General features: G+C 39.1%; 1 protein-coding gene across 27 annotated transcripts in view; it reads left to right on the forward strand.

Annotated features, from left to right (window-relative positions):
* RIMBP2 (RIMS binding protein 2) overlaps positions 1 to 25,680 on the forward strand; it is a 293,820-nt gene that overhangs the window by 183,965 nt on the left and 84,175 nt on the right. For all 27 annotated transcript variants that reach the window (XM_043497940.1, XM_038373954.2, XM_043497944.1 and 24 more), the window contains 2 exons: positions 11,836 to 11,940; positions 21,495 to 21,545. In XM_043497940.1, coding sequence (XP_043353875.1) covers positions 11,839 to 11,940; positions 21,495 to 21,545 — 153 coding nt within the window. In that variant the 5' untranslated portion in view covers positions 11,836 to 11,838. The remainder of the gene's footprint in view (positions 1 to 11,835; positions 11,941 to 21,494; positions 21,546 to 25,680) is intronic.

Here is a 25,680-nt window from a genome sequence, read left to right on the forward strand (position 1 = left end):
AAAAATTGTTTTTAAAGAAATCCCATTATTTTTAATGAGAAAGCTTTCTGTGAAAAAACTTCTGAACAGCTGTAGTAAATATGCTTATAATTATTTTGCTGTTAAGGGGAGAGAGAGAGAGAGAGAAGAGTCTTTGGGAGCAAGAGTCCTCAGACAAAGCACATTCCAGTAACATGCAGGCAAAAAAGGTTCCAAAAGAGGATAATGGAATTCGTTTCTTGCTTTGTCTCTTTCTCTCACACACATGTTGAGCTCATTTCAGAACTCAACATGTTTGCATGATTTGCCAAGGTTTGTAAAAGTTGTGAGAAGCAAGACGCTGTGCTTCTCTCTGTCTCCCCTCACCCCTTCTCTGAAGGCTTTTAAAACGCAAATTATCTCAACACTAGGGCCCCAATTTTAGAAGTGCACAAGCGTGTTTGTTTACAGTGAATATCCAAGTGTACAATGGATGTTTTGTGCACACACATCCCTTATGGGCCTAGAATTGCTGCAGCTTCCTGGCACACGAAGCTGCGGGCATGCTTTTTAATATTGCAGTGCACTGATGTCTCCATACGCATTTGTTATCCAGTTAATTTTCATAAAAGTGACCTTTCTGAGGGTAATTGTAACTTATTCCATCTCTAAACTTAAAGCATGTTCCCCACAGACTTTTTTATTGATTAAATTTCTACTGTAATGATGGTCTATTGTAATAGTTTTCCTGTAACAGTTTTCCATATCACGTTTGCCACCACGGTGACTGGCACTGATTGGCCCCTTTGTTGGCAGTTTAGCAGGAAAGCTAAAGATAGAATGAGCCAAAGAGATTGACCACGTCATACTTCTAAAGATGGACGCGCCAGGTCAAAGCTGAGGTGCATTGGCGGGGCAGTGTGAGGAAACTTGTTTTGCTGTTTCAGCTTGTCTGTCACCCCAGCTCCTCTGTCAATAGATATCTTCAGTGTGTTGTCGATCTAACATCTTCCAACAGGGCTATTTTAGGGGCCAATCCTATGAGGTGCTGAGCTCCCTAAATTCCCATTTTGTCTTTAAAGGGTTCTGCGGACAAGCTTTTAAAATATATTTTCATGAGTTCCTGAGCCAAGAGCATTAAGCTGCATTTAGATTTGCTAGGGACTCAGCTATGCCTTGAACTCTTACTCTCAGACAAACCTGTAACTACCAGCTGTGCGCCTTGTGTCAGATGTTATGGCTAAAATAATCTATTTTAGACTTATTGCAATTATCTAATCAAAGTAACACAGCATTTATTCTTCTCAGGTTTAATCCAAAAGTGAAAAACTAGGAACTAAATTAAGTAAACACACAATTTCCCTCCAGTTTATGGCTTCTCAAATCTCATGTATTCCTCCATAAATGAAACACTTTCTCATAGCTGAATTCCCCAAAGCCTCATATTAAGGAAGAAGTTTGGCATACTGCAGGCTGACATTTAAAAGTAAAAGTAATTTGTAATGCTTCATTTACTAAAGATGTTATAACCAACAGAACTGTTCCTCTAAAATCTCTCCTCTGTGACTTCTACCACGTAGCCCTCTTTCACACCTGAGCTACAGCCCCACTTGTGAATGCTTATTTCCCTGTTAGATACACATTTCTGCCCCCCCCTTTCCATCTATCTTTTGAGTAGTCATGAACGCACATTTAATCTATGGCTTCTGAGAAAGAAACTAGGGGGTCGTATTCAGTCTTGCCTGAGCACAGTTATAAAGCTGCGCTTTTTTTGTTACCCAGGCAGAGATGTTGATATGGAGATGGGAAAACAATATAAAGGATTCACAAGGTCTGTCCAAAGAAAATGTGACCGTGTACTGTACCTAAGGATGAAAGCAAAGGCCACAGAGCTGCTCCAGTTAGTGGAACATGCCGCAGCTTGCCTCTTATGCAATAAACGCTGAAGGAAGTGTGCTACACACTGGACCTCTGTATGCTTAGCTGACTCTTTACTGCCGCAGTTGCAATCAGCATTGGTGCTTGAGCTGGATCTCCCCTACTTTCAGTAGGAAAGGGTAGTGGACAGGTGTTCAGAAGGAGAGCCCCTTGACTTTGGAAATCGATTCCCTGTGCTGGGTCTCTTAAACTTCAGGGCATGCATAATGCAAAGCCCATCTTTTTTACCAGCCTTTGGGGAAGGTGGGTGAACTGAATATTTGGGTGGTTGAAAATATTGATTTGGGAATTCTAAGGAAATACTTTTTAATGCAACATACCATTAACTTGTGATACTCACTACTGCAAGCTATTGTAGAGACAAATAATTTACTAAAATTAAAGCAGGGTTAAATATATACATGGATAAGAAGAGCATCCAGTGTTATATTAATCAGAACAAAATTTAAAGGCTTGATGTACAGGTTATAAGCTGCTTATTAGTTGGAGCGAGTAGGATATTTCTCTCATACTGTACTATTACACAAATCACACCTTATTGTGAAGTGTCTGGCATTTTATTCCTTCCTCTGAAGTTTCTGGTGTAGTAACAGGATAATCGGCTATTAACTTATTTTGGCATGACTGTTCCTGCCATACGTCAGTGGATAAGCCACTGTTACTCCCTCTTTGAAGCAGTTTTCATCCACCAAGTCAATCAGTTATTTTAATGTCTCCCTTCAAGTCTGCACTTTTTATTTCTCTATTTTCCCGTGGCTCTATTTTCTTCATATATGGCTCCAGTAAAGTCATGAGAGGTCATCAAAATGTGTCATATATTTTACTAGACTTCTCAGCAAAACTGCTAAGCCAATATAAAGTTATTAAAAACAGATGATGGCTCAGAGCATCTCCTTAGCTTCTGGACAAAAACCTCCTAAGGTTTCAGGTTATAAATGGCTCTTATTCAGGATGCTCTATTTTATGGATTTTTTTTTTTTTAGCACTGTCTTGTCTTTATCAGAGCCAAACCTCTGGCCGGTGGGATGAGGAACTGGCCTCATACCTGACCTTAAATCTCGATGTCACTTTTTATAGTCTGCTTCATAGCTCTTTTTTGAGATTTCCTGGGGCTCGTTTTCTAAGGAATGAGATAAAGCGTTGTTGAGCCTTTACCAAAAGCAAATCTCTTGTCTTTTTTTCTTCTGGGCTATTGTTAAAGAGCAAGTACTTTTACCAGATTGCTTCTTCCCAGCTCACCTCAGTCATGACCTAGTGGGAATGTATTAAGCCCGAGTGTATTAAGAGAACATTTTAGACTCTTGGCTTCAAGACCAAGCCTCTTTTTCTTTCTTTTTCTGAGCAAAGATTGTGGAAGTGCTGAATGGCATCAAAACTATGTTGGAAGATAGGTGGGAATGGATGACTCAGCAAGTTTAGTGCACTAGCTAGAAGGGAAGCTGAAAACTGCTGTTTTTGTAGCCTGTTTTAAATAGCCACCGAAACTGGCCACTTAAAGAGACGGATGTTCTAATAAAGCTGGAGCACAGTGGTGCTTGTGTTCAGTGATCACTCAGTGGTTAAGGTACTTGCCTTATTCTGTGCTAGATCCAACTGGTTCTGCATAACAACAAGAGCTTCCCGGTTTCCTGCTCGGACTCACTGCTTGGGAAGCTCAACCCTTAAAGGAACAGTCCCGAGTATCACAGTAGTTAGTACATTGCGGGATACCTTGGGGTGATCTTTTAAGACAGGAGTTTGTCTGTTAGTGGTGGCCCTTTGCACGTTTCATTTCACATGGTTCTCATGATTCCCAGTTTCTAGGGAATGCTTCTGAATCCAATGTTCAGTTTATGCAGATGGATCTGAGTGAAGCAGGTACAGTGTTTGCTCCTTGTTTTATAAGATAAGTGTTTGTCAATATTTTCATCATTGGGAACTATTCCCATCCCTTCTATCATGTAGCTACATTGTCTCAGTACACAAACATTTCTTTGAAAGACTGCTTTGTAATGCATAAGCAAACGATGCTTTTTTGTCCAAGGAAAAAGAGGAAGTAATTGAATAAAGACGAGGTTTAGCTTGTTGACAATACATAATTTTTTCAGTTGTTTAAAGATCCTAAAGTAGCTTTGGGTCCCATAAGCCAATGACTGTGATTTTACTACATACTATGGGGACTTTGGATCCTCTCACGCCTCAAAAGCCAGAGCAAAGGCAGTGTTTGTGATGTTCCTCTAAGTCAGATTTTTCCTTCACAAATACGTTTCTATGAGGAAAAATGTCTAGTCCCGCAGAAGCTTAGATTCCCTGCTCTGTGCCGCAACCCTCGACTGCTTGTAGCTCAATTGCTGCAGGGATTCCTGGCCTGGGGCTGCAGGAACTTGTGCAAATGCAACTTTTACTGTGCCTATGGCGGCTAGCCCCACAAAATCCTCTACTCCGTGCTCTGTCCTCATTCCTCTGCTGCCTGCAGTCTAGGTGCTGGGGAGGCTAGGGGACTTTTAGTGGCCAGTTGCACTGCAGCCTGTAGGGACTCAGGCTAGAGCGGCTCCATACACACAAGACCCTAGGCAGTAACAAGTGATACTGCACCTAGTAGTGCATCCACCACATTACACGTTTATGGTACTACCATGCTGCTGGTAAAAGACCCTGTAGTTCTCTGTAGGCTTTCTAACTTCCAGACTGGTGAGAGACTGTGTTTCCTAGGGTCATGACACATGTTCTCCCTAAATCCTGGCCTGGCCTGGCCTGGCCAGACATAGAAGGGACTGATTTCACTGCATCCCTGCCCTCTGCACTATAGTCAACATATTTCTGAAGTTGGCCCCTCTCTACACCCTGTGGTGGAGTTCAGCACATAGACCATAGTTTGCAGCAAACCAGCAGCTCTGAGAAGTACATGAAGGCAGGAGGGAGGTTGGGCACTTTCACAAGAGAAAGCAAAGGCTTACACTAGTTTCTTTAAGGGAACCTATCCCTAGTTAGCATTGCAAGCTGAGGTCACAATCAGTGAAGTAATGCTCAGAACCAGAGCTGTGGTGCTACTGTGGCCCAGGTAATTTTCAATCTCCATAAACTCGTTTACTCAGTCTCTCTGCCCAGTTGCATCCTGGGGAATATCTCTTACCAGAGTAGTTTCATTTAGCAAAATGTACACAGAGCACAGTTACGTTGGAAGCCATTCCATAGTGAGTTCTGTGTTCTCTTTGCAGTTTAGAAATGGCCTGAGGGACTTCCAACGATCATAAAATCATAGAATATCAGGGTTGGAAGGGACCTCAGGAGGTCATCTAGTCCAACCCCCTGCTCAAAGCAGGACCTAATCCCCAACTAAATCATCCCAGCTAGGGCTTTGTCAAGCCTGACCTTAAAAACCTCTAAGGAAGGAGATGGTTATGTTGTTTCAGTAATGGGAGAGGAATATGATCTCAGCGGTGACATTTTTGGCTTGGAAGAGTCAGAGGCAAAAATTAGGATGGCTAAGGAGGCTGAATCTTCAATGCATTGATAAGGGCTTTAGCCCTGAGGATAATGAGGAAAGGGCAGATTCTGGTGATATTAAAGTGACTGGTCGTGGGGGGATGGGATGGTAAGAATCAGTGATGACAAGATGATGCAGTCCTGGTACCCTGGAAGCTGAGTGCAGGTGGACTTGTTTTGCTCTGACTTACTTCTAACCAATACACAACAAATTACTTGGTGCATATATATATAATATGCATGGCAAAAAAAATAATAATTTTGATGAATAATATCTGTTTATTTTAAGAATTTTTCTATATTTATTAATTTAAACTTTCACAGTTGCAGGAAATTGGGAGGGGATAAGAGAATGGGGTGGGGTCTGACAATATTTAATTAATGGCAGTAAATGTTGAGATTCAAAACATTAAACTTTATAACGCACATTGTAAACATCACGTCAAAGTATTCAAAGTAAATATCTTTAAATCAAATTATCAATAAGTTCTCAAGCAGCATTTTCCTTACTTTGAGTATTTGTAAATTTTGATTATTATCGATGGAGATATCTTTTCATCTGTGTTTGTATGGCAAAATCAACATTTACAGGTTCTTACTGATAAAAATCTAATTTTTCCAAGTCTACCTGTATAGTAGTCCTGCCATTTTCCCCTCACAGTTGCAGTTACTCTCTGTTGGCCAGCGACTGGGGAGATGCATTAGAAAACACTGTGTCATAGAACCAAAGGGTTAGATTACTCACCCTTTCTCCGAGAACTCTTCTCTCATTAGGGTTCCTCTTCCCTCACCTCAAGCATTCATGATATTGCATATCGATTCTCTGCAGTGTTGGCTGGGAACGAAATACCCTGAGCTGTAGTTTTCTGGTTTAATTAATCTTTTCCAACTCATTTACTAGGTACTGAAAGAAAATCCCTGATAAAAGTTGCCAGAGCTCTCTGGGAAAGTAGAGGTATAGTTTGGGGACTGGTATTGAGAAGCAGGCAGTTTACTACTCCAGAGGCTTTGCTCTCAAGACAGCTCTGCAAATATGTGGTATTTTTAAAGAGATGTGGACAGTTTGAATGGCTTACATGATAAAAACTCCTCTTAGTTTAAAAAAATTACAGGTGCTTGTTTTAATCACATATTTAACCACTGACAATGGTCGGGACAGCTTTACAGTTTCCAATATATATGTTTTTTCTGACTGTACTTAACTGTCTTATTTCTGTATTGGAAGGGACATTAACATATGCAATGTGAGTATTATACATGATAAATGATGTAGTTATGTCCAAATCACATTATCAAATAGGGTAATATTTCTTAGGTTTCATGGTACCTGTGCAGCACCATTTTTATCAATAGAATCAGGAATGTAGCACAAGAAAGTTGGTTTGGATATGAATTTCAACCCGTTTCATAGATCTATGGTCAATCTCTGAAGTTAACTGCTTGGGAGTAACTTTTGTAAATATGCACAAACCTAGCTCACTGCTCACCTTCAAATCCCTTCTTAAAATCCGCCTGTGCTGAGATACCTACAAAAAATGTGCAGTGGGCAGGCAAGTAGTGTGCTGAGACCACTGCCTATCATACTGATCAATATTGTCTCCCCATTTCTTTGTGCTCTCCATCTGCCTTGTCTCTTGTCTTATACTTCGGTTGTAAGTTGTTTGGGGAAGGGACCATCTTTTGGGTCTGCTTGCACAGAGCCTAGCATAGTGGGGTCCTGATTCATGGCTGGGGCTCTTAGACACTACTGCAGTGCAAATAACAACAACCTTTTGCATGCTGTTTGGCTTAATGTACATCAGGAAATGGATGGAATTAACTGGGTATTATTTAATTTTCATTTTACCCTGGAAAAACTTAGCTTAAAAATGGCCAGCTGGTTTCCCATCTCTGAAAAGGTTTGAAGACCATTAAGTCTGGTTTTCATGTTAAGAAAGAAATTTAGTTATTCCTTCTATCATGTCAGGATGTATTAACTCAGCTGAGGAGTAAGTACCAGAATGTGCTGAATTAGCTAACACTCTGAAAAGTTAAATATAGGTAGCCTCTCACAGAAAATAGTTTTTTCCTGATGTGCACTAGGCCATCTTTTCCCTTTCACTCTGCTGTGACAGCAGTGTCTGAAAGAGTAGATGGCAAGCCCTTTGATCATTATGTTCTGGTGTGAATTAAGTTTGCACCACATTCAGTGTCACATCCTACTTATCGTTAGGAAACAAGGCTCTGATATTTGAAAGTCAGTTGAGTCAGTGTTAATGTCGACAGCCAGTTATAAATATCAGGGCTTTAAAAATAATTCTGCTCCCATGGTAAGGTTTTCTACAAGTTTTCTGCAGGTTTGTTGTGAGGGATGGGGTGCTCGCAAAAGCTGACACAGTCAGGGCTTCTTCTGAGCAGAGCCCCTCTGCATCCTTTAAGGGGGCTTCCAAAGGCAACTCCTGGTAGAAGAAGCAGACAGGGAGCTGGAGTTCAGCTGCATAGGGCTAAGATGCAATAAAGAGGCTTCTGCCAAGCCACTATGTGCTCCAGAGTGGGAATCCTGTCTCTGATCTGGGGGAAACTCTACAAGATCTGACACCCCCTCCACTCCACCTTGAGGTTCCTTCCCATGTTTTTTCTGCGGGAAGAAGTGACCTGCCCTAGTGTTTTTAAATGTGTGGTCTTCCCCGTGTTTTCTGTGTGCTCTTCTGTGGTTTCTGTGTGCTCTTCTAAATGTATATTTTCTTCATGACATCTGAATGACTCCATGCTTGGGAACTGAATAATCCTTTTTAAGAGGAGGGGAGAATGGGGGGAAAGGGGGAATGAATGTTCATGTTTAGTGAAGTTCTAGCATGCTAACACTAGCTAAGCCAACCATAGCATGGACAGGTGGAATGCAACCACATTTGTACAGCTCTGCCACTGTGATAGACTCAGAATTCCATCCTGAAGTCAGCAGTTAGGTTTTACACAGGTTTTTGCAACTTTCTGTTTCACCTGCCTTTAAAGCTTTAGAGTGGGAATTAAAAGTGCTCAAACCTGTGGCAGATCCTTGTCTCGTAAGGATGAAACTTTGAAAAGAAAGGGTTTTGTTTACACCAAAGAAAGAGAATTGATTTGCCTTTGTTTTCTCTGAAAACTTAATGCTATCTCCTCCTTCACCTGCTTTTGCTGTCCCAACATATGTGGTTAGATTGTAAAGCAACATTTCAGCAATTATAACACACCATTGTAGACTTGCACAAAAATGAATCTGAGATACACTGAGGTCAGACTAGATGACCTAATGTTCCCTGAAATTGATGACTCTATGAATTCCTGATTACCAAATATTGTGACTAAGCAAACTGGCAAAAGAAAAGAAAAAAGCTCAATGAATAGGGCCCCTGTATTGCCATATGTACTTTGTCCATTTATTTTTATAGATCTAGTTTAATATTATTAATTATTTATAGTTCTTCACAGTATACTAGTAAATGCGCTGTGTTAGTTTTTGTAAAAATTAAGTCCTAGTAACATCAGACTGAGCTACAGCAAATCTGCTATGAAATCTTTGAGGAGTGGAATGAGGTTACTGGATTTTTTGTAAGAATGTTTGTCTTTGCAGATTATCCGAGTGAGAATTGTATTGTACTGTGTACATTCTGACTCAGTGTTGCCCTTAATGTAAGAAATTTAAGGTCGCGCCATCAGTGTATGAGTCCTTTAGGCATCTACACGAGAGCTGCTGAAAGCACCTGGGTGCAAGACAAAGGGTCTGATTCTAATGTCAATGAAGAGTAACTTTTCTAAGTCAATGGAGTTACCCCAGTGTACGTGAGATGAGAATCAGTCCCACAATCTTTGGCCATTGCCAAATGCTGAGAAAAGTAGGTATTTCTCATGGACATATCAGGGTAACTTTGTAAAACAAATGAGGATCTAAAGCCTGCAGCCTTGGTTATAAACTCTGCAGTCAAGAGGCTAAATCCTCCACAGAAACTGTGCAAAACCCTAAGTAGAGTTCAGAATAGTTTCCCCTGAAGTGCACAATTGTGGGATGAAATCAGACTTGTCTTGAAGGCAGATAAGGTGCATTGGCTTTCTGTGTTGTGCCTTTTCATGTGCCTCTGTGACTGATGGTTCAATAATATCATTTCTCTAAAGGGATACAGTCGGAATGCTAACCTTTCTCTTCCACTGATAATATTCTGGGCGTTGTGTGTCTACTATTAGCAAGATATTCCTGGACTTAAGTGTGCTGTACAGTTTTCTCAGAGTGAAATATTTTTAGACACTAGAGTTGAGCAGCAGCCATTTGCTTGAAAGTAGGTTGCAAACACCATTGCAGAAGGTTAGAAAAGCAGGGTGCCATCTGAGAACCCAATTTATGTGTGTGAATCCGTGATTTGCACACACACCTTCCACCGCCTTCACCTAATTCCACCAGCAGTGGCATCTGAACAGACTGTGTAAACAACCTGCCCGTGTCCAATCTACAGGAATAGGAAGGACTTTATTTTCACAGAATGTGGGCTTTTTAACCACTAACAGGGTTTTTAATTAATGCTTGTCACTGTTGTCAAGCTGTTCAGCAGCTGCTTATTACTCATACGAGGAATGGTTCGAATCAGCTTCTGTTTAAATGCTGGTCTGCCACTTCCAGCCCTGGTCCCTTAGTTCCTTTTGTTCTCGATTCTTAGCCCACAAATGAAGGTGTATTCCTGTCAACTCTGAATTTTGAAATAGCCACTGAACTTTGCTTGAATTCATTCAAATGGCTAATGCCAGAGTCTTTTTTATTTTAAAGGCATAGGGGAGGCTTCATTCTTGTTCCAAGTCATGCACTCTAGGTAACAAAGTATATTAAATCCTCTTGCTCGTATTTACTAGAGCTGTGCTCCACTTTGAATCATTGCTTTATTTCCTCACAGACGTCAGCAGGAAAGTACCAGTAGGAGAACTAGTGCTGCAGAGCATAACAAAAAGTTGCTAACTTCTTCCCAGGGGGGCTGTTTTCTGATGGGCCTTGTGGAACTCTTAAATGAACAGAACAGTCAGTTACCTATGCTGGGGATAGTGGAGCAGATTTAAACCCACACGAGCAGCTTTTAGGCTATATTAGCTTTGGGGGAAGGCTTAACAGATTGAAAGTTACACAACATAAACAACGTTTTTTAAAATGACTAATGATTTTTGGATGGCTTGATTTTTGGTCAGCCAAGCTGAGATGCCTTAAAAGGACCCAATTTTCAGAAAGTGATAATCATCCACCCTCTGAAAACCAGGCCTTCTTAAGGTGTCTCAGATTGGGCACCCACCCAATAATTCATAAACCCCAAATCAGTAGTTCTGAAGATCTTGGGTTGCAGTTTTTCACTAACTCATCAATAAAAAGTAAAGAACTCAACCACCAAAATGAAACCAGATAGAATATTGAAGATATTGCTGTCTTCTTAGCAAATACATCCATATTGGTACCAGCCAGCCTCTTTATATTTTCCCCCTTTGTTATTAATACCACGTAGCCCAGAATGATGACTCATTAAAGAAGACAAACAATAGACCCAGTTGGGTAAGTCCTTTCTCTTATACACGGTGAGAGAAATTCTGACCCCATTATAGTCAGTGGCAACCCAGTATTATTTCTGCCCTCAAGCACAGTTACCTGCTATGGCTTTCACATAGTAACCCTCACTGCCACAAGTACTGTATTGTACTTGTGCTCTCAATCTGTAATATCGGCTTCAGCAGGGAAGAGATTGGAATCTAGGCAGAGATCTTTTTTTAATTCCCATTTATTGCACAAGGTGATTTGAAAGTATAGTAATATGAAGCTGAACTTTGTTATCCTGTCATGAAAAAGATTAGTATCTACAAAGGATGTCTTCAGTTTGTGCTCTTCTGAAGAGTCCTGCATCATATTAGTTTAGGTCATTAATTGAAGGTTTTCTTTTAAAAAAAACCCTATATTTTTCAGTACTATGTCGTCAATTTTATCCAAATCCACCTATCTTCTTTTTGCTGTGTATGTGGTGTTATAAATAATAGGCAGTTAAAGCATCAAGGTCAGAATGTTTCTTGATGATAAACATGCATGAAGCAAATGAGAGAACAGGATTCCAAATAAAGAATTAATTAGGGAATTTGTCAAGCTAAAATTTTCCTGAGATGAAACTGTTTATCATGATACAGTTTACAGTGCTCTGATGAGGTGTCTAGGGTATGCAGTAACTCTGCCCTCTACTGGATGGAATTTGAATGGCTCAACTGTGTGCCATGGACCATGTATTGCTATCAACTAATGGAGATTCAAATGAAACTAACCATGCACTGCGGTAGAAATATGCCCCTGTGGCCTGATAGAATAAAAATTCTATCTGGTTTGCATACCCTGGATACCAAAGAGATTTTATATTGAGATCAGCATCATGCTTTAAAATGTTAGCATATCTGATTTCAGAAAAGGACATTAAAAACTCCTGATGAGTTGGTTTTCTTTCCCCGATACAGCATATGCGAGAGGCTGCTGAACGGCGGCAACAGCTGGAGTTGGAGCATGAGCAAGCCTTGGCTGTTCTCAATGCAAAACAGCAGGAAATTGAACTCCTGCAGAAGGTAAGTGAAGAAAACCAAGTAAAATGGCAAATTGCCATGATTGGGCATGGGTAAAGAAATGGATCTCTGAGTCTAGTTTAGTGTAATCTGTATCCATCTAACCAGCATCTACTTTCCAAAACTCAGTCTCCTCTTTTTCTAAAATGTTCAGACTGACTTCTCATGCAGTAGTAGTGCATGTGTGTCTCAGTCTTTGATGTAGATAGCTATATTTAGGCTTGGAAGGTTTTATTCTTTTAATATCAGTAAAAAATCTATTTTACTGTACACACCCAAAGAGATGAAAAAATATTTCCATTGATGATTTGAAATTGAAAATTACACATAAGCAAAGTAAGAGATATTCTTCTTGAGAACATATTAGAGTTTGATTTAAGGATATTTACTTTGTATATTTTGACGTGATGTTGACAATTTGTGTTTTAGTGTCTATAAAGCTTTAACTTTTGAAGCTCAACATCCAGCCCCCTGCACTGAGGCAGGATTAATATTAATTAGTCCCATCCCTGACAGATGTTTGTCTAACCTGTTCTTAAAAACTTCCAATGACAGAGATTCCACAACCTCACTAGATAATTTGTTCCAGTGCTTAACTACCCTTACAGTTAGGAAGTTTTTTCTAATGTCTAACCTAAATCTTCTTTGTTGTATTTTAAGACCAATACTTCAGAATCTCATCTAGTGCTAAGTCAAAAACCTTACAAAATCTAAGTATATTATATCTACGCAGGTAACTTTATCAACCAAACTTGTAATCTCATCAAAGAATGAAATCAAGTTTGTTTGACAAGACCTATTTTCCATAAATCCAGGTTGGCTGGCACTAATTGTATTCCTATCTTTTAATTCTTTATCGGTTGAATCCCATATCAACTTTTCTATTATTTTGCTCACGAGTAATATCATGCTAACCGCTATAGTTACTGGGTCACCCCAGGTGCCCTTTTGGCGTATTGGCACAACTTTAGTGCTCTTCCAGTCCTCTGGAATTTCCTTGGTATTCTAAGATTTATTAAAAATTAACAACAGTGGGCTAGAGATCTCCTCACTCAACTCTTTTAGGACTCTTGGGTGCATGTTGTCCAAGCCTGCTGGTGTAAAAATGTTTAATCCTACAGATTTGTCTGATCTCTTCCTCAGTTACTAATGGACTGAAAAGTACCTCATTATTCTCATATGATAAAAATCCTTCTTCTTTCCCAATACAGAACAGAAATATTTAATGAACACTTCTTTTACAGACTTTTACTGCATTATTATTAACGATTTGACCATCTCCATCTTTTGTTCCTAATATACTTAAAAACACCTTCTTATTGTCCTTAGTTCTGCTATTCATGGAATTTTCCTTGATCTGTTTTGCTTCCCTTATCAAGTTTCTGAACTTCCTAACTCCTTTTTCCATATGTAATATATTGCTTTTTTATTTCTAATTGCTGCTTTCTCTTCATTACTGAACCAGGATGGGTTTTTAACCAAAGTTGTCCTCTTTCTTGACTGTGGAATTGTGGCTTTTTGCCCAGTTAATAATTTTTTTCTTAAAGAACTCCTACTTTTCATTCAAATTTTTCTGTCTAAATATTTCATCCCAATCAATGTTTCTCATAATTTTCTTCGGCTTTAGGAAATTAGCCCTTTTGAAGCATCTCTGTCCTCTTTACCCATATTGAATGTAATCATATCATGATCACTGCTCCCTAGAATATAAGAACATAAGAATGGCAATACTGGGTCAGACCATTCAGCCCAGTGTCCTGTCTGCCGACAGTGGCCAATGCTAGGTACCCCAGAGGGAGTGGAACTAACAGGTAATGATCAAGTGATCTCTCTCCTGCCATCCGTCTCCACCCTCTGACAAACAGAGGCTAGGGACACCATTCCTTACCCATCCTGGCTAATAGCCATTAATGGACTTAACCTCCATGAATTTATCTAGTTCTCTTTTAAACCCTGTTATAGTACTAGCCTTCATAACCTCCTCAGGTAAGGAGTTCCACATGTTGATTGCGCGCTGTGTGAAGAAGAACTTCCTTTTATTTGTTTTAAACCTGCTGCCCATTAATTTCCTTTGGTGGTCCCTAGTTGTTATATTATGGGAACAAGTAAATAACTTTTTCCTTATTCACTTCTCCACATCACTCATGATTTTATATACCTCTATCATATCCCCCTTAGTCTCCTCTTTTCCAAGCTGAAAAGTCCTAATGTCTTTAATCTCCCCTCATATGGGACCCATTCCAAACCCCTAATCATTTTAGTTTCCCTTCTCTGAACCTTTTCTAATGCCAGTATATCTTTTTTTGAGATGAGGAGACCACATATGTACACAGTATTCAAGAAGTGGATGTACCATGGATTTATATAAGGGCAATAAGATATTCTCCGACTTATTCTCTATCACTTTTTTAATGATTCCTAACATCCCATTCACTTTTTTGACTACCGCTGCACACTGCGTGGACGTCTTTAGAGAACTATCCATGATGACTCCAATATCTCTTTCCTGATTAGTTGTAGCTAAATTAGCCCCCATCATATTGTATGTATAGTTGGGGTTATTTTTCCCAATGTGCATTACTTTACGTTTATCCACATTAAATTTCATTTGCCATTTTGTTGCCCAATCACTTAGTTTAGTGAGATCTTTTTGAAGTTCTTCCCAGTCTACTTTGGTCTTAATTATCTTGAGCAGTTTAGTATCGTCTGCAAACTTTGCCACCTCACTGTTTATCCCTTTCTCCAGATCATTTATGAATAAGTTGAATAGGATTGGTCCTAGGACTGACCGTTGGGGAACACCACTAGTTACTCCTCTCCATTCTGAAAATTTACCATTTATTCCTACCCTTTGTTCCCTGTCTTTTAACCAGTTTTCAATCCATGAAAGGATTTTATCCCATGACAACTTAATTTACGTAAGAGCCTTTGGTGAGGGACCTTGTCAAAGGCTTTCTTGAAATCTAAGTACACTATGTCCACTGGATCCCCCTAGAAAAACAGGAGCACTTGTGGTACCTTAGAGACTAACAAATTTATTAGAGCATAAGCTTTTGTGAGCTACAGCTCACTTCATCAGATGCATAGAATGGAACATATGGTAACACATACAGATAAGTTGGAAGTTACCATACAAACTGTGAGAGGCTAATTAGTTAAGATGAGCTATTATCAGCAGGAGCCACAAGTATTCGTTTTCTTTTTGCGGATACAGACTAACACGGCTGCTACTCTGAAATCTGGATCCCCCTAGGCGACCACCAACTTCCAGTCCAGTGTAATTCATCTTTAGCCATCATAATGAGGTCCAAAATAGGTAGCTCAAGTTGGCTGTAATGCTTTTTTGTTAGAAATTTATCGTCTATAATTTTTAAAAACTTTGATGATTTACTACTAGCTGCCTGAGACTCCAGCAAAGGTCTCCCAAATTGAAGTCCCCCAAAACAACACTGTTTTTCCTTCACATACAACAAACAGGTGCTTAAGGAGTAATGCATCCTGTTATCTGCTTTGATTTGGTGGTCTGTAACAAACCTCCTCCACGACCCCCTCGCGAGCGTCAATAGTTGGCACATTGATCATCCTGGCTTCAATTTGACCCATACGTTCTCCTTCACAATATAATTGAGGTTCTTGGTGTGTCTTTTCCATTGTCTTTCATCACACAGATTCCTGACAACTTAACATGTCCGTTCATGAAAGGCTAGAGATGGCTTTTCTATTTAGATTATGTTATTTGGGGTAGGGATATTCTCTTGCTGTGTGTATGTACCAAGCCTAGCACCTTGGGACCCGATTTTGGTTGAGGCTTCTACCTTCTCCTGTGATACAAATAATTATAATGTTAAAGCGAATATTCTGTAGAAATGCAAAAGTGAGGGGCCTGGTTTGGCAAACCAGATGGATGAGGAGGTCCAAGTGGTTCAGGTGCTACTCTGAGACTCAGGAGACCTGGGGTCAGTTCCCTGCTCCCCCACTGATATCCTGGGGGACTTTGGGCAAGCCACTTTGTCCCTCTGGACCCGATTTTCAAAGATATTTAGGCTCCCAATGAGATTTTCAAAAGGGCCTAAGCAGGTTTGTGCCTGTTGATTGTATTGGGAGGTAAATGCCTAACCAATTTTGGTGCTCTTGAAAGTCTCACTAGGAGACTATCTGTATCTTCAGGGATCTAAATACCTTTCAAAATCTGATGCTGTGTGCATCAATTCCCAGTCTCTAAAATGGAGCTAACACCCCACAGGGGTATTGTGAAAATAAATACCTTAATAGATTGTGAGCACTGAGATATATAGTAGTGGGGGCCATATAAGAACTTAGATAGATTGACCAGAACTGGGAGGCTGTTCCGTGCACTGAAAGACAATGTGAGAAACGGCATCTAAATTAATTAGTAACAGAGGTTAACATTAGGGCTGCACTGATCTGCTCCCTGAAAATTCAGCACTGGCTCACATTCAAAACCTGGGCTAACCTCTCCAGTTGTCTGTTAGGCTCTCATTAGGTTCACCTTGCCCCTTGTTTTTGCTGGATATATCTAATTGCTTTAGATAGGCACATTCAAATACTACCAGCATACATTGGGGATGTAATGTGATGGTGTGATAGATTTGGAATTTGCATATCACCAGTATTAATATGATGAGATTCCAAGATAATATGTCCTATTAAACTAAGCCAATAACTGCTGCTTTCTGGTACCTTTGCTGTATTGTTTTGATAGAATAATAAGTAATTCTTCTTTTTATATGTACATGGATGCTTTTATCCCCACCACGCTGTGTTTATCCAGTCCTTTGATCTCCAAAAAGAAGAACATAATATTGTTAATCCAGACTTTATTGTGATACAGACTCAGATAAAACAGTGATTCACCAGCAAAGTTTATTACGAGCCTGTGCAATGGAAGGGGGATTTAACTATTGATGCAGTTTTCCTGATCATTTATCAAGAGCTTGTATTCTGGATAGATTTTATTAAACCTGTGATGATTGATAATGCGCCGCTTTCTGTTACCTGTCATAATATGTTTCCTGACACTCTAGGAATCAATATTTTATCAGATGCTAGCAAGAAGACTTATTATTATAGTACAAGAAGAAATATGAATATTTATCAGTGCCAAGGGAGATGGTTATCGTGCAACAGATTAGCGTTCAGTTTCAGTATATGCCCTCTACAGTGCCTTTAAGGTCGGATCCAACACCAATACAGAGCAATAGGAGTCTCTCCACTGATGTTAATGAGAGTTGGATCGGGCCTTTGTAGCCAATGGGTCAAATCCAGAGAAGTTAGTGCAGCATGTACATCAGTGGAGGTTCTGCCCTGTTATACTGGAATGTTTATAGGAAATGGTTGTCCTAATGAGGATTGCTTATAATCGTGTGTATGTGCAGGAGTAAGGCTTGTATAGCAAGTTGATAGCCAGTGTGCCATTTTGTCTGCCTGGCATAATGGTTAACAAAAGGTTTTGACAGATTCACAAATCTGGAGCAAATTTCATTAAAGTTCATGATGGAAAAACTGAAAGGGAGATAAAATGAGGTTAGCAGGAAATTACTGACTGCTGCAGATTCCTTTGAAAAAAGAAAAGGAGGACTTGTGGCACCTTAGAGACTAACAAATTTATTTGAGCATAAGCTTTCGTGAACTACAGCTCACTTCATCGGATGCATCAAATAAATGTGTTAGTCTCTAAGGTGCCACAAGTCCTCCTTTTCTTTTTGCGGATACAGACTAACACGGCTGCTGCTCCGAAACCTGTCGGATTCCTTTGAGGTTTCTTTAAAGCCTTTGGCTCTTCCTAACCAGACTCAGATAACTGAATCTGTGATTGACAGGACAAAACACAAAATTCTATGCTAGACATCTCTCTCTCTCTGTCTCTCACTTATGTACAGTGAAAAACACCTTGTGTGTTGTTTGGGGGGGTCGACCCATGCTCCACAGTCTCTCCTCTTGAACCCCCTTCTCCCCACCTTTTTCAGTGTTACCAAAAGCCCAGGCTTAGGCCTACCTCCCTTACAAAGGATCACACTCTAGCATCTTTCAACTAAGGATCATAAAACAATTTACAAATGTTAATAAATCCCCCAAAATGCACCAGCACACAGGAAAGAGAGAGACTGATAAAATTTTACCCACTAGAAATACAGTCACCTCTGGAGTGGAACAGTGCGCAAGAATGCTGCACAACAGTTGAAGACAGGAAGTACAAATGGAAATGCAGGCATTGTTTAGCTAGACAAACTATAAAATTGTAATTTGGCCAGGACGCTAATGTTCTGAGATCTTTAATGGCCACACAGCCATCTGAAAAACACACTTCTTGTACCAGAGCACCCCCTACTGGTTTAGGAAGGGTGTTGATTCAAGTGTTAACTCAGATCAATCAACATACATTTATTTACTTTGTAGTGTGCAATATAACCTTAACATATGATGTAGCCCATTACTGCATTTGGGTAGTTACCCCACTGAGCATTATTTTTTAAGATCATGTTTATATTGACTAGTGTTAGTTTGGGTAAACTTTCCAGATACACAAAGTGTTTATATAACCATAACAGTACGTACGTGCACCACCCCCAAAAAATCCCTCTTTTATAGTTCATTCAATTTGGAATAAACCTAGGGTAGAGTTTTCACTATATGTCTGCTAAAATTGTACAATTTCTCTGTGAAATTACAGTTGTAGCAACCTAGATTGTCAAGGACCCAGAACTAAACTTAGACTTATCCAAATGCACTGAGAGTTTTTAAACCTATTGATTAAATATGTGACATTCGGATAGTAATTTTATATAAACTGGGATACCTGTCATGAAACTGATGTTTTAACTGAATTTCACCATATTTTCATGGGCATAGAGATTTTACTTATATATATAATCTTCTGTGCTGTCCATTGGTGAAACCTACATGCCCCATTTACAATTAGTATGTTTATATTTTTTTAATTTAACTAAACTATAACATAAATAGCAGTTCCCAAACTGTTTATGGGCCACCTGTGGTTTATGAAGCACTTGCTAGAGGCATGCAAACAGCTAATTGGTCAGGGAAGGATTAAATAGTTGAAAAGGACTTTACAGATGCAATGCATCTGACGTGTGCTAAGATACCAAAGTGTTTACGTGCTTTGCCAAATTAGGACCTACCTGTTGTTACTGGATTTGAGCCCCAAGACTAAATAAGTGTTATGCACATGTACATTTTCTCTTTGAATTTCTAGCTGCCGAAACTTTCCTCTACATTTAAGCTGTCATGTCCTTCAGGCATTAGTCTTAAATATTGCTTCCAATCCATTGCACTAGTTAAATGTCCATATCTTATTACAATGAAATGGAACATTTTTTCATCAGCAGTTAACACAGTTTTACCAATAATCAAACAGCCCCATTAAAGCAAATGTTAACTATTGCCAGTTTTTATACTGTCGAGTTGAATGTTGTTGTACATAATTGCCCACCACCTTTTGCATTGTGGCAAAATTCTATTCCATTTAACACCTTTAGCATGAAATTTATTGTTGGAAACAATTTTTGTCGCTTAACTTGGATGATTTTAATGGTCATTTATCAGAGGTTGTTTTGTTTTTTGTTTGCTTGTTTTTTAAAAAGCATGCCATATGTATTGCCAGCGGAAAATAGCTGTAGTTTAATTTGCTGATTTCGTCAACATTTTTCATTTGATTAAGATCCATTCATTAAGATTAAACATTTTATAACTTGGATTCATTAATTAAAATTTAATTTCATAGAGCATTTTGAAACATTAGCATATTAATGCTATTTTAAAGTCCTATATAGATATAGAGAGATTTTTATTAGCCATTATATTTTGTTACTTGAATTTTTGAGAGGCTTTCATGTAGCATCTCCAGGGTCCTTCTCTTAGTTTATTTAAGCAGTGACAATATTTTTCAGTATTTGAGCAGAGCCACACTCATTCTCACCTAATCCAAAATCTCGGTTCTAAAGGAGACCCTACCCAGAAGTGATGAAGCAGGCAGCCAGCCATATCTGTTACCTTAAAAAAAATCTTTATTAAATGGTAGTTTCAGTGAAACCATAAAGTTGATATAAGAACAGTTAATTGACTTAATTTCCCCACATATCCCTGATGCCTGTCATATAATCATAAATTTGCAGATTTGTCCAGTTTTTGCAGAGACAAAAATGAACATGAGCTATACCAGGGCTTTTAAAATGAGTTTTAGTTTGACTTCAGAAACTTCAGTAGAATCCTATATTTCTCTCTCAGAGATAACAGGTAAACAATAAGGGAACCAAAGTCTGCATCCTTGCCAGGCAAAATTTTCCCAGAATCAGGTCCTGGATATTTAGGTTTGAGCTTTCAGATCATTCTTAATCCTACATTCTTGTTTACACTTGCAGTTTTGCAGGTACCATCAATGTGTAGCTGTCTATAACTGATATGCAGACATATTTGGGGACACAGATCATCTGTTTATTAAGGTCTTGTCTTCCTCATGCTGCTACTTCCATTGACTTTAATGGGGCTACTCCTATTAGTGAGGCAAGCAGTAATTTACCTAAATTATTCCTTTGATGCAGGGAAAGATTCTCTTAACATAAAACTGGTTTCCACTTCAAATCTTGCACATGGTTGTTTTTCAGCACCTCTGCATTACTTCAGATTTCCAGAACATAGTTTTAAGATAAATTTTTATTAAACTGGCCCTTAATAAGGCACAATAGAAAATGAATTAGAGCTGAATTTGCTGGTGGAGAAGCTAAAACCAACCCCTGTGAGACATGCTATAGAGAGACATTGTTAGCAAAGTTTGGAATTGTTAACAATAGTTTACCCTTCTCACGCTGCTGTATGGATAAAGGATCCCATCTTGATGGGATAGGCATATCTCGGGGGTCTCAGTATGGACCTGGAATAAAAAAGGGTGAGAACCATCAAACACTAGGATTTTAAGGCTTTATCAATTAAATTGCAAAACAAAAAGGATATCTATCTGCTATGTAGCAAAATTAAATTTAAAAAAAACGTTGAAAATCTTTTAATGGTTTTAGGTTATAACAGATCACAAGACAGCTCTCATTTTCTTGAATCATAATCCAATCAGGGCACATTTGATGTGAACCCTAAATGTTGTACTCTCAATAACATTGACACAAAACGTCTGATGGCATTGCAGCATTTTATGAATTGTTTTGTTACTTGACTTCAATAGGACTACTTACGTTTAAAGTTAAGCATACATTGTGTTGGTTTGTGGCCAGTGTCTTCAGTGTTTTGCCAGGTCCAGCCCCCATTGACTTTAATGGACTTTGGATCAGACCCATATACAGGATAGTAATCAGTGGCATTTTGTTGAGTTAACAAGTGACATATTCTATAATGCTGGCTCTGATTATTAAACTTGATTTAATTGTATTTTATTTGAATATAAAACTATAAAAATATGATTTAAAAGTATCATATTCAGGCAAACCTGTAGTTATGTTTTATTCTAGTGCAAAATGAATATGGCATGACTAAGTAACCTGGTTTCTTCCTTTTTTTTAATTGTACAAAAGGCTCAGGTTGAAGCAAAGAAAGAACATGAAGGCGCAGTTCAGCTGCTAGAGGTAAGGAAGCCATTGTTTATTCTTGCGACCGTTATACCAGTTCCTTTCTCATTATAGTAATATAAGACCATGATTGCTTCTAGCACGCTGTAGTAATTCATGGGTAAATATTCCTCTTCATTTTTAACTCATGTATGCATTAGAGGATGCTGTTATGGTCCAATGGCTAGAGCACTGAATTGGGAGTCGAAGAAACCTGTGTTCTCTTACCACCAGTAACTTCACGTCTCTGTGCCTCAGTTTCTGCATCCATAAAATTGAGATAATGATACCTTTCTTTGTATACTGCTTTGAGATCTATGGATGAGAAGTGCTATTATATAAGTATTATTATTGTTTATTTTCCATCATTCTGTTGCAAAAGAATCTAAGGTCAGTTTATAGATCATAACATTTAATGGTAAGATTGCATTAGCAATATGTGTCCATCAAAACTCCTTCTAGTCATCTATCAGGAGAAAAAATACAGAAATACATGCTTAAAAGTTCCTTTATTTTTACTTTAAATCAAGCTTTTTACACATTTCACCATAAGTCCCTTAAAATTTTACCTACTGTTAAAGAGAGGGAGAATAGAGGAAAAGGGAAGCATTAAAAAAATCTATATTTGCTTCATTAACAACTTCTTATAGCAATTATGATCTTGCACAGAGCATTTCCTGGGGATTAATGTTCACCTTTTTTACCTCCCAGTGTGGTGAATTTGGCATGTAAGGTGGCCCAAAATATTCTGCTGGACCAGGGCAAGTGGCAACCAAAGGCAGCAGAAATTAGAGCTGGTCAAGAAATTTTCAGCAAAACATTTTTTCATCAGAAAATGCCAGTTTGTCAAAACTGAAACTGTTTGTAGGAAAGGATCGATTTTGACAAACTTCTAATTTTGAAAAAAAAATGGATTTTTTTTAAATAGTCCAAATTTAAAATTCTGTTTTTTCTGTTCTAAACAATTTTTGATTTTGAAATTTAAGCAAATTGTACTGTTTAAAAAAAGGAACAAAAAAAGTCAAAATCCAAACAAACCATTTCAATTGACCCAAACTAAAAAATTTTATGATTGTTGGTTTGTAAAAATGTTCAAGATTTTGGTGATTTGTCCTGATTCAGAATGGGCAAAACCTTTTAAATCTCAAAAAAATTTCCAGCTCTGTTTCCCACCTAGCTCTAGCAGAAATGTAGTAATGTAGTCTGCTAGAGACTGATTAAAAGCTCATTGAGTCAATGGTTGATGTTTTCAAAAAGAAAAGGAGTACTTGTGGCACCTTAGAGACTAACAAATTTATTAGAGCATAAGCTTTCGTGAGCTACAGCTCACTTCATCGGATGCATTTGGTGGAAAAAACAGAGTAGAGATTTATATACACACACACAGAGAACATGAAACAATGGGTTTATCATACACACTGTAAGGAGAGTGATCACTTAAGATAAGCCATCACCAACAGCAGGGGGGGGAAGGAGGAAAACCTTTCATGGTGACAAGCAGGTAGGCTAATTCCAGCAGTTAACAAGAATATCAGAGGAACAGTGGGGGGTGGGGTGGGAGGGAGAAATACCATGGGGAAATAGTTTTACTTTGTGTAATGACTCATCCATTCCCAGTCTCTATTCAAGCCTAAGTTAATTGTATCCAGTTTGCAAATTAATTCCAATTCAGCAGTCTCTCGTTGGAGTCTGTTTTTGAAGCTTTTTTGTTGAAGTATAGCCACTCTTAGGTCTGTGATCGAGTGACCAGAGAGATTGAAGTGTTCTCCAACTGGTTTTTGAATGTTATAATTCTTGACGTCTGATTTGTGTCCATTCATTCTTTTACGTAGAGACTGTCCAGTTTGGCCAATGTACATGGCAGAGGGGCATTGCTGGCACATGATGGCATATATCACATTGGTAGATGCGCAGGTGAAGGAGCCTCTGATAGTGTGGCTGATGTGATTAGGCCCTATGATGGTATCCCCTGAATAGATATGTGGACAGAGTTGGCAACGGGCTTTGTTGCAAGGATAGGTTCCTGGGTTAGTGGTTCTGTTGTGTGGTGTGTGGTTGCTGGTGAGTATTTGCTTCAGATTGGGGGGCTGTCTGTAAGCAAGGACTGGTCTGTCTCCCAAGATCTGAGAGAGCGATGGCTCGTCCTTCAGGATAGGTTGTAGATCCTTGATGATGCGTTGGAGGGGTTTTAGTTGGGGGCTGAAGGTGATGGCTAGTGGCGTTCTGTTGTTTTCTTTGTTGGGCCTGTCCTGTAGTAAGATCTCTATCATGCATTCCTACAACTACAGTACCCACCTGCTGAAGTGAAGAAACAGATTGACAGAGCCAGAAGAGTACCCAGAAGTCACCCACTACAGGACAGGCCCAACAAAGAAAACAACAGAACGCCACTAGCCATCACCTTCAGCCCCCAACTAAAACCCCTCCAACGCATCATCAAGGATCTACAACCTATCCTGAAGGACGAGCCATCGCTCTCTCAGATCTTGGGAGACAGACCAGTCCTTGCTTACAGACAGCCCCCCAATCTGAAGCAAATACTCACCAGCAACCACACACCACACAACAGAACCACTAACCCAGGAACCTATCCTTGCAACAAAGCCCGTTGCCAACTCTGTCCACATATCTATTCAGGGGATACCATCATAGGGCCTAATCACATCAGCCACACTATCAGAGGCTCCTTCACCTGCGCATCTACCAATGTGATATATGCCATCATGTGCCAGCAATGCCCCTCTGCCATGTACATTGGCCAAACTGGACAGTCTCTACGTAAAAGAATGAATGGACACAAATCAGACGTCAAGAATTATAACATTCAAAAACCAGTTGGAGAACACTTCAATCTCTCTGGTCACTCGATCACAGACCTAAGAGTGGCTATACTTCAACAAAAAAGCTTCAAAAACAGACTCCAACGAGAGACTGCTGAATTGGAATTAATTTGCAAACTGGATACAATTAACTTAGGCTTGAATAGAGACTGGGAATGGATGAGTCATTACACAAAGTAAAACTATTTCCCCATGGTATTTCTCCTTCCCACCCCACCCCCCACTGTTCCTCTGATATTCTTGTTAACTGCTGGAATTAGCCTACCTGCTTGTCACCATGAAAGGTTTTCCTCCTTCCCCCCCCTGCTGTTGGTGATGGCTTATCTTAAGTGATCACTCTCCTTACAGTGTGTATCATAAACCCATTGTTTCATGTTCTCTGTGTGTGTGTATATAAATCTCTACTCTGTTTTTTCCACCAAATGCATCCGATGAAGTGAGCTGTAGCTCACGAAAGCTTATGCTCTAATAAATTTGTTAGTCTCTAAGGTGCCACAAGTACTCCTTTTCTTTTTGAGAATACAGACTAACACGGCTGCTACTCTGAAACCTGTGGTTGATGTTTGGAAGTGTAGAATACCTCCTACAAGGTGCTAAGTGCCCTCAACTCTCATTTACTTCTCTAGCAGTTGAAGGTGCTCAGCACCTCACAGGTTCTGGCCCATAGTCCTATGATGGCTGAAAAGGTTGTGGAGGTCTATATTACTAATACACTTGGGTGCTATGAATAAGTCCCTGTGGTAAGCAATACCTCTCAGTTAATTTCAGTATTGGTCACTACATATTCTGGTTTTGTTTTATCTTCCTATTGTGTTATTTGTAGCACTTGGATGAGTAACATATATAAGTATATATGAAATAGTAAAATGGCAGTCTAATTGCAGCCAGATTTCTTTTTATTGTTCATTTCTATTTTATACATAATAGATTGTCAGTGATGAGTAACAAATTGTTCCTTTCTGCCTGACACAAATGTCACACAAGTCACTATGAATTAATGACCACTTAATAATATATAAATTCATTAGAAAGACGATACCCATAAATAGGTTGGCTGCAGCTACTACCTTTTCAATGCTTCATTTGGAAAAAATATATATTTTCTAGTCCTCCCTTTCTTCTGTGCAACCAGTTCTTCCATCCACGCACCTACCTCCCATGTGTTGATGGAAGACAGAACTTTTTGTTGCAGTGATCATCTATAGAAAAAGATTCTGTTTAGTTAATTTATTTATGTATTATTTCCTTGAAAAGTGTATTTCTCCACAGGAAAAGCTTTACTCATATGCTTAATTTATTATCATATATATTTG

Source organism: Dermochelys coriacea, chromosome 15 (genome assembly GCF_009764565.3).
Source record: "Dermochelys coriacea isolate rDerCor1 chromosome 15, rDerCor1.pri.v4, whole genome shotgun sequence".
NCBI lineage: Eukaryota > Metazoa > Chordata > Testudines > Dermochelyidae > Dermochelys > Dermochelys coriacea.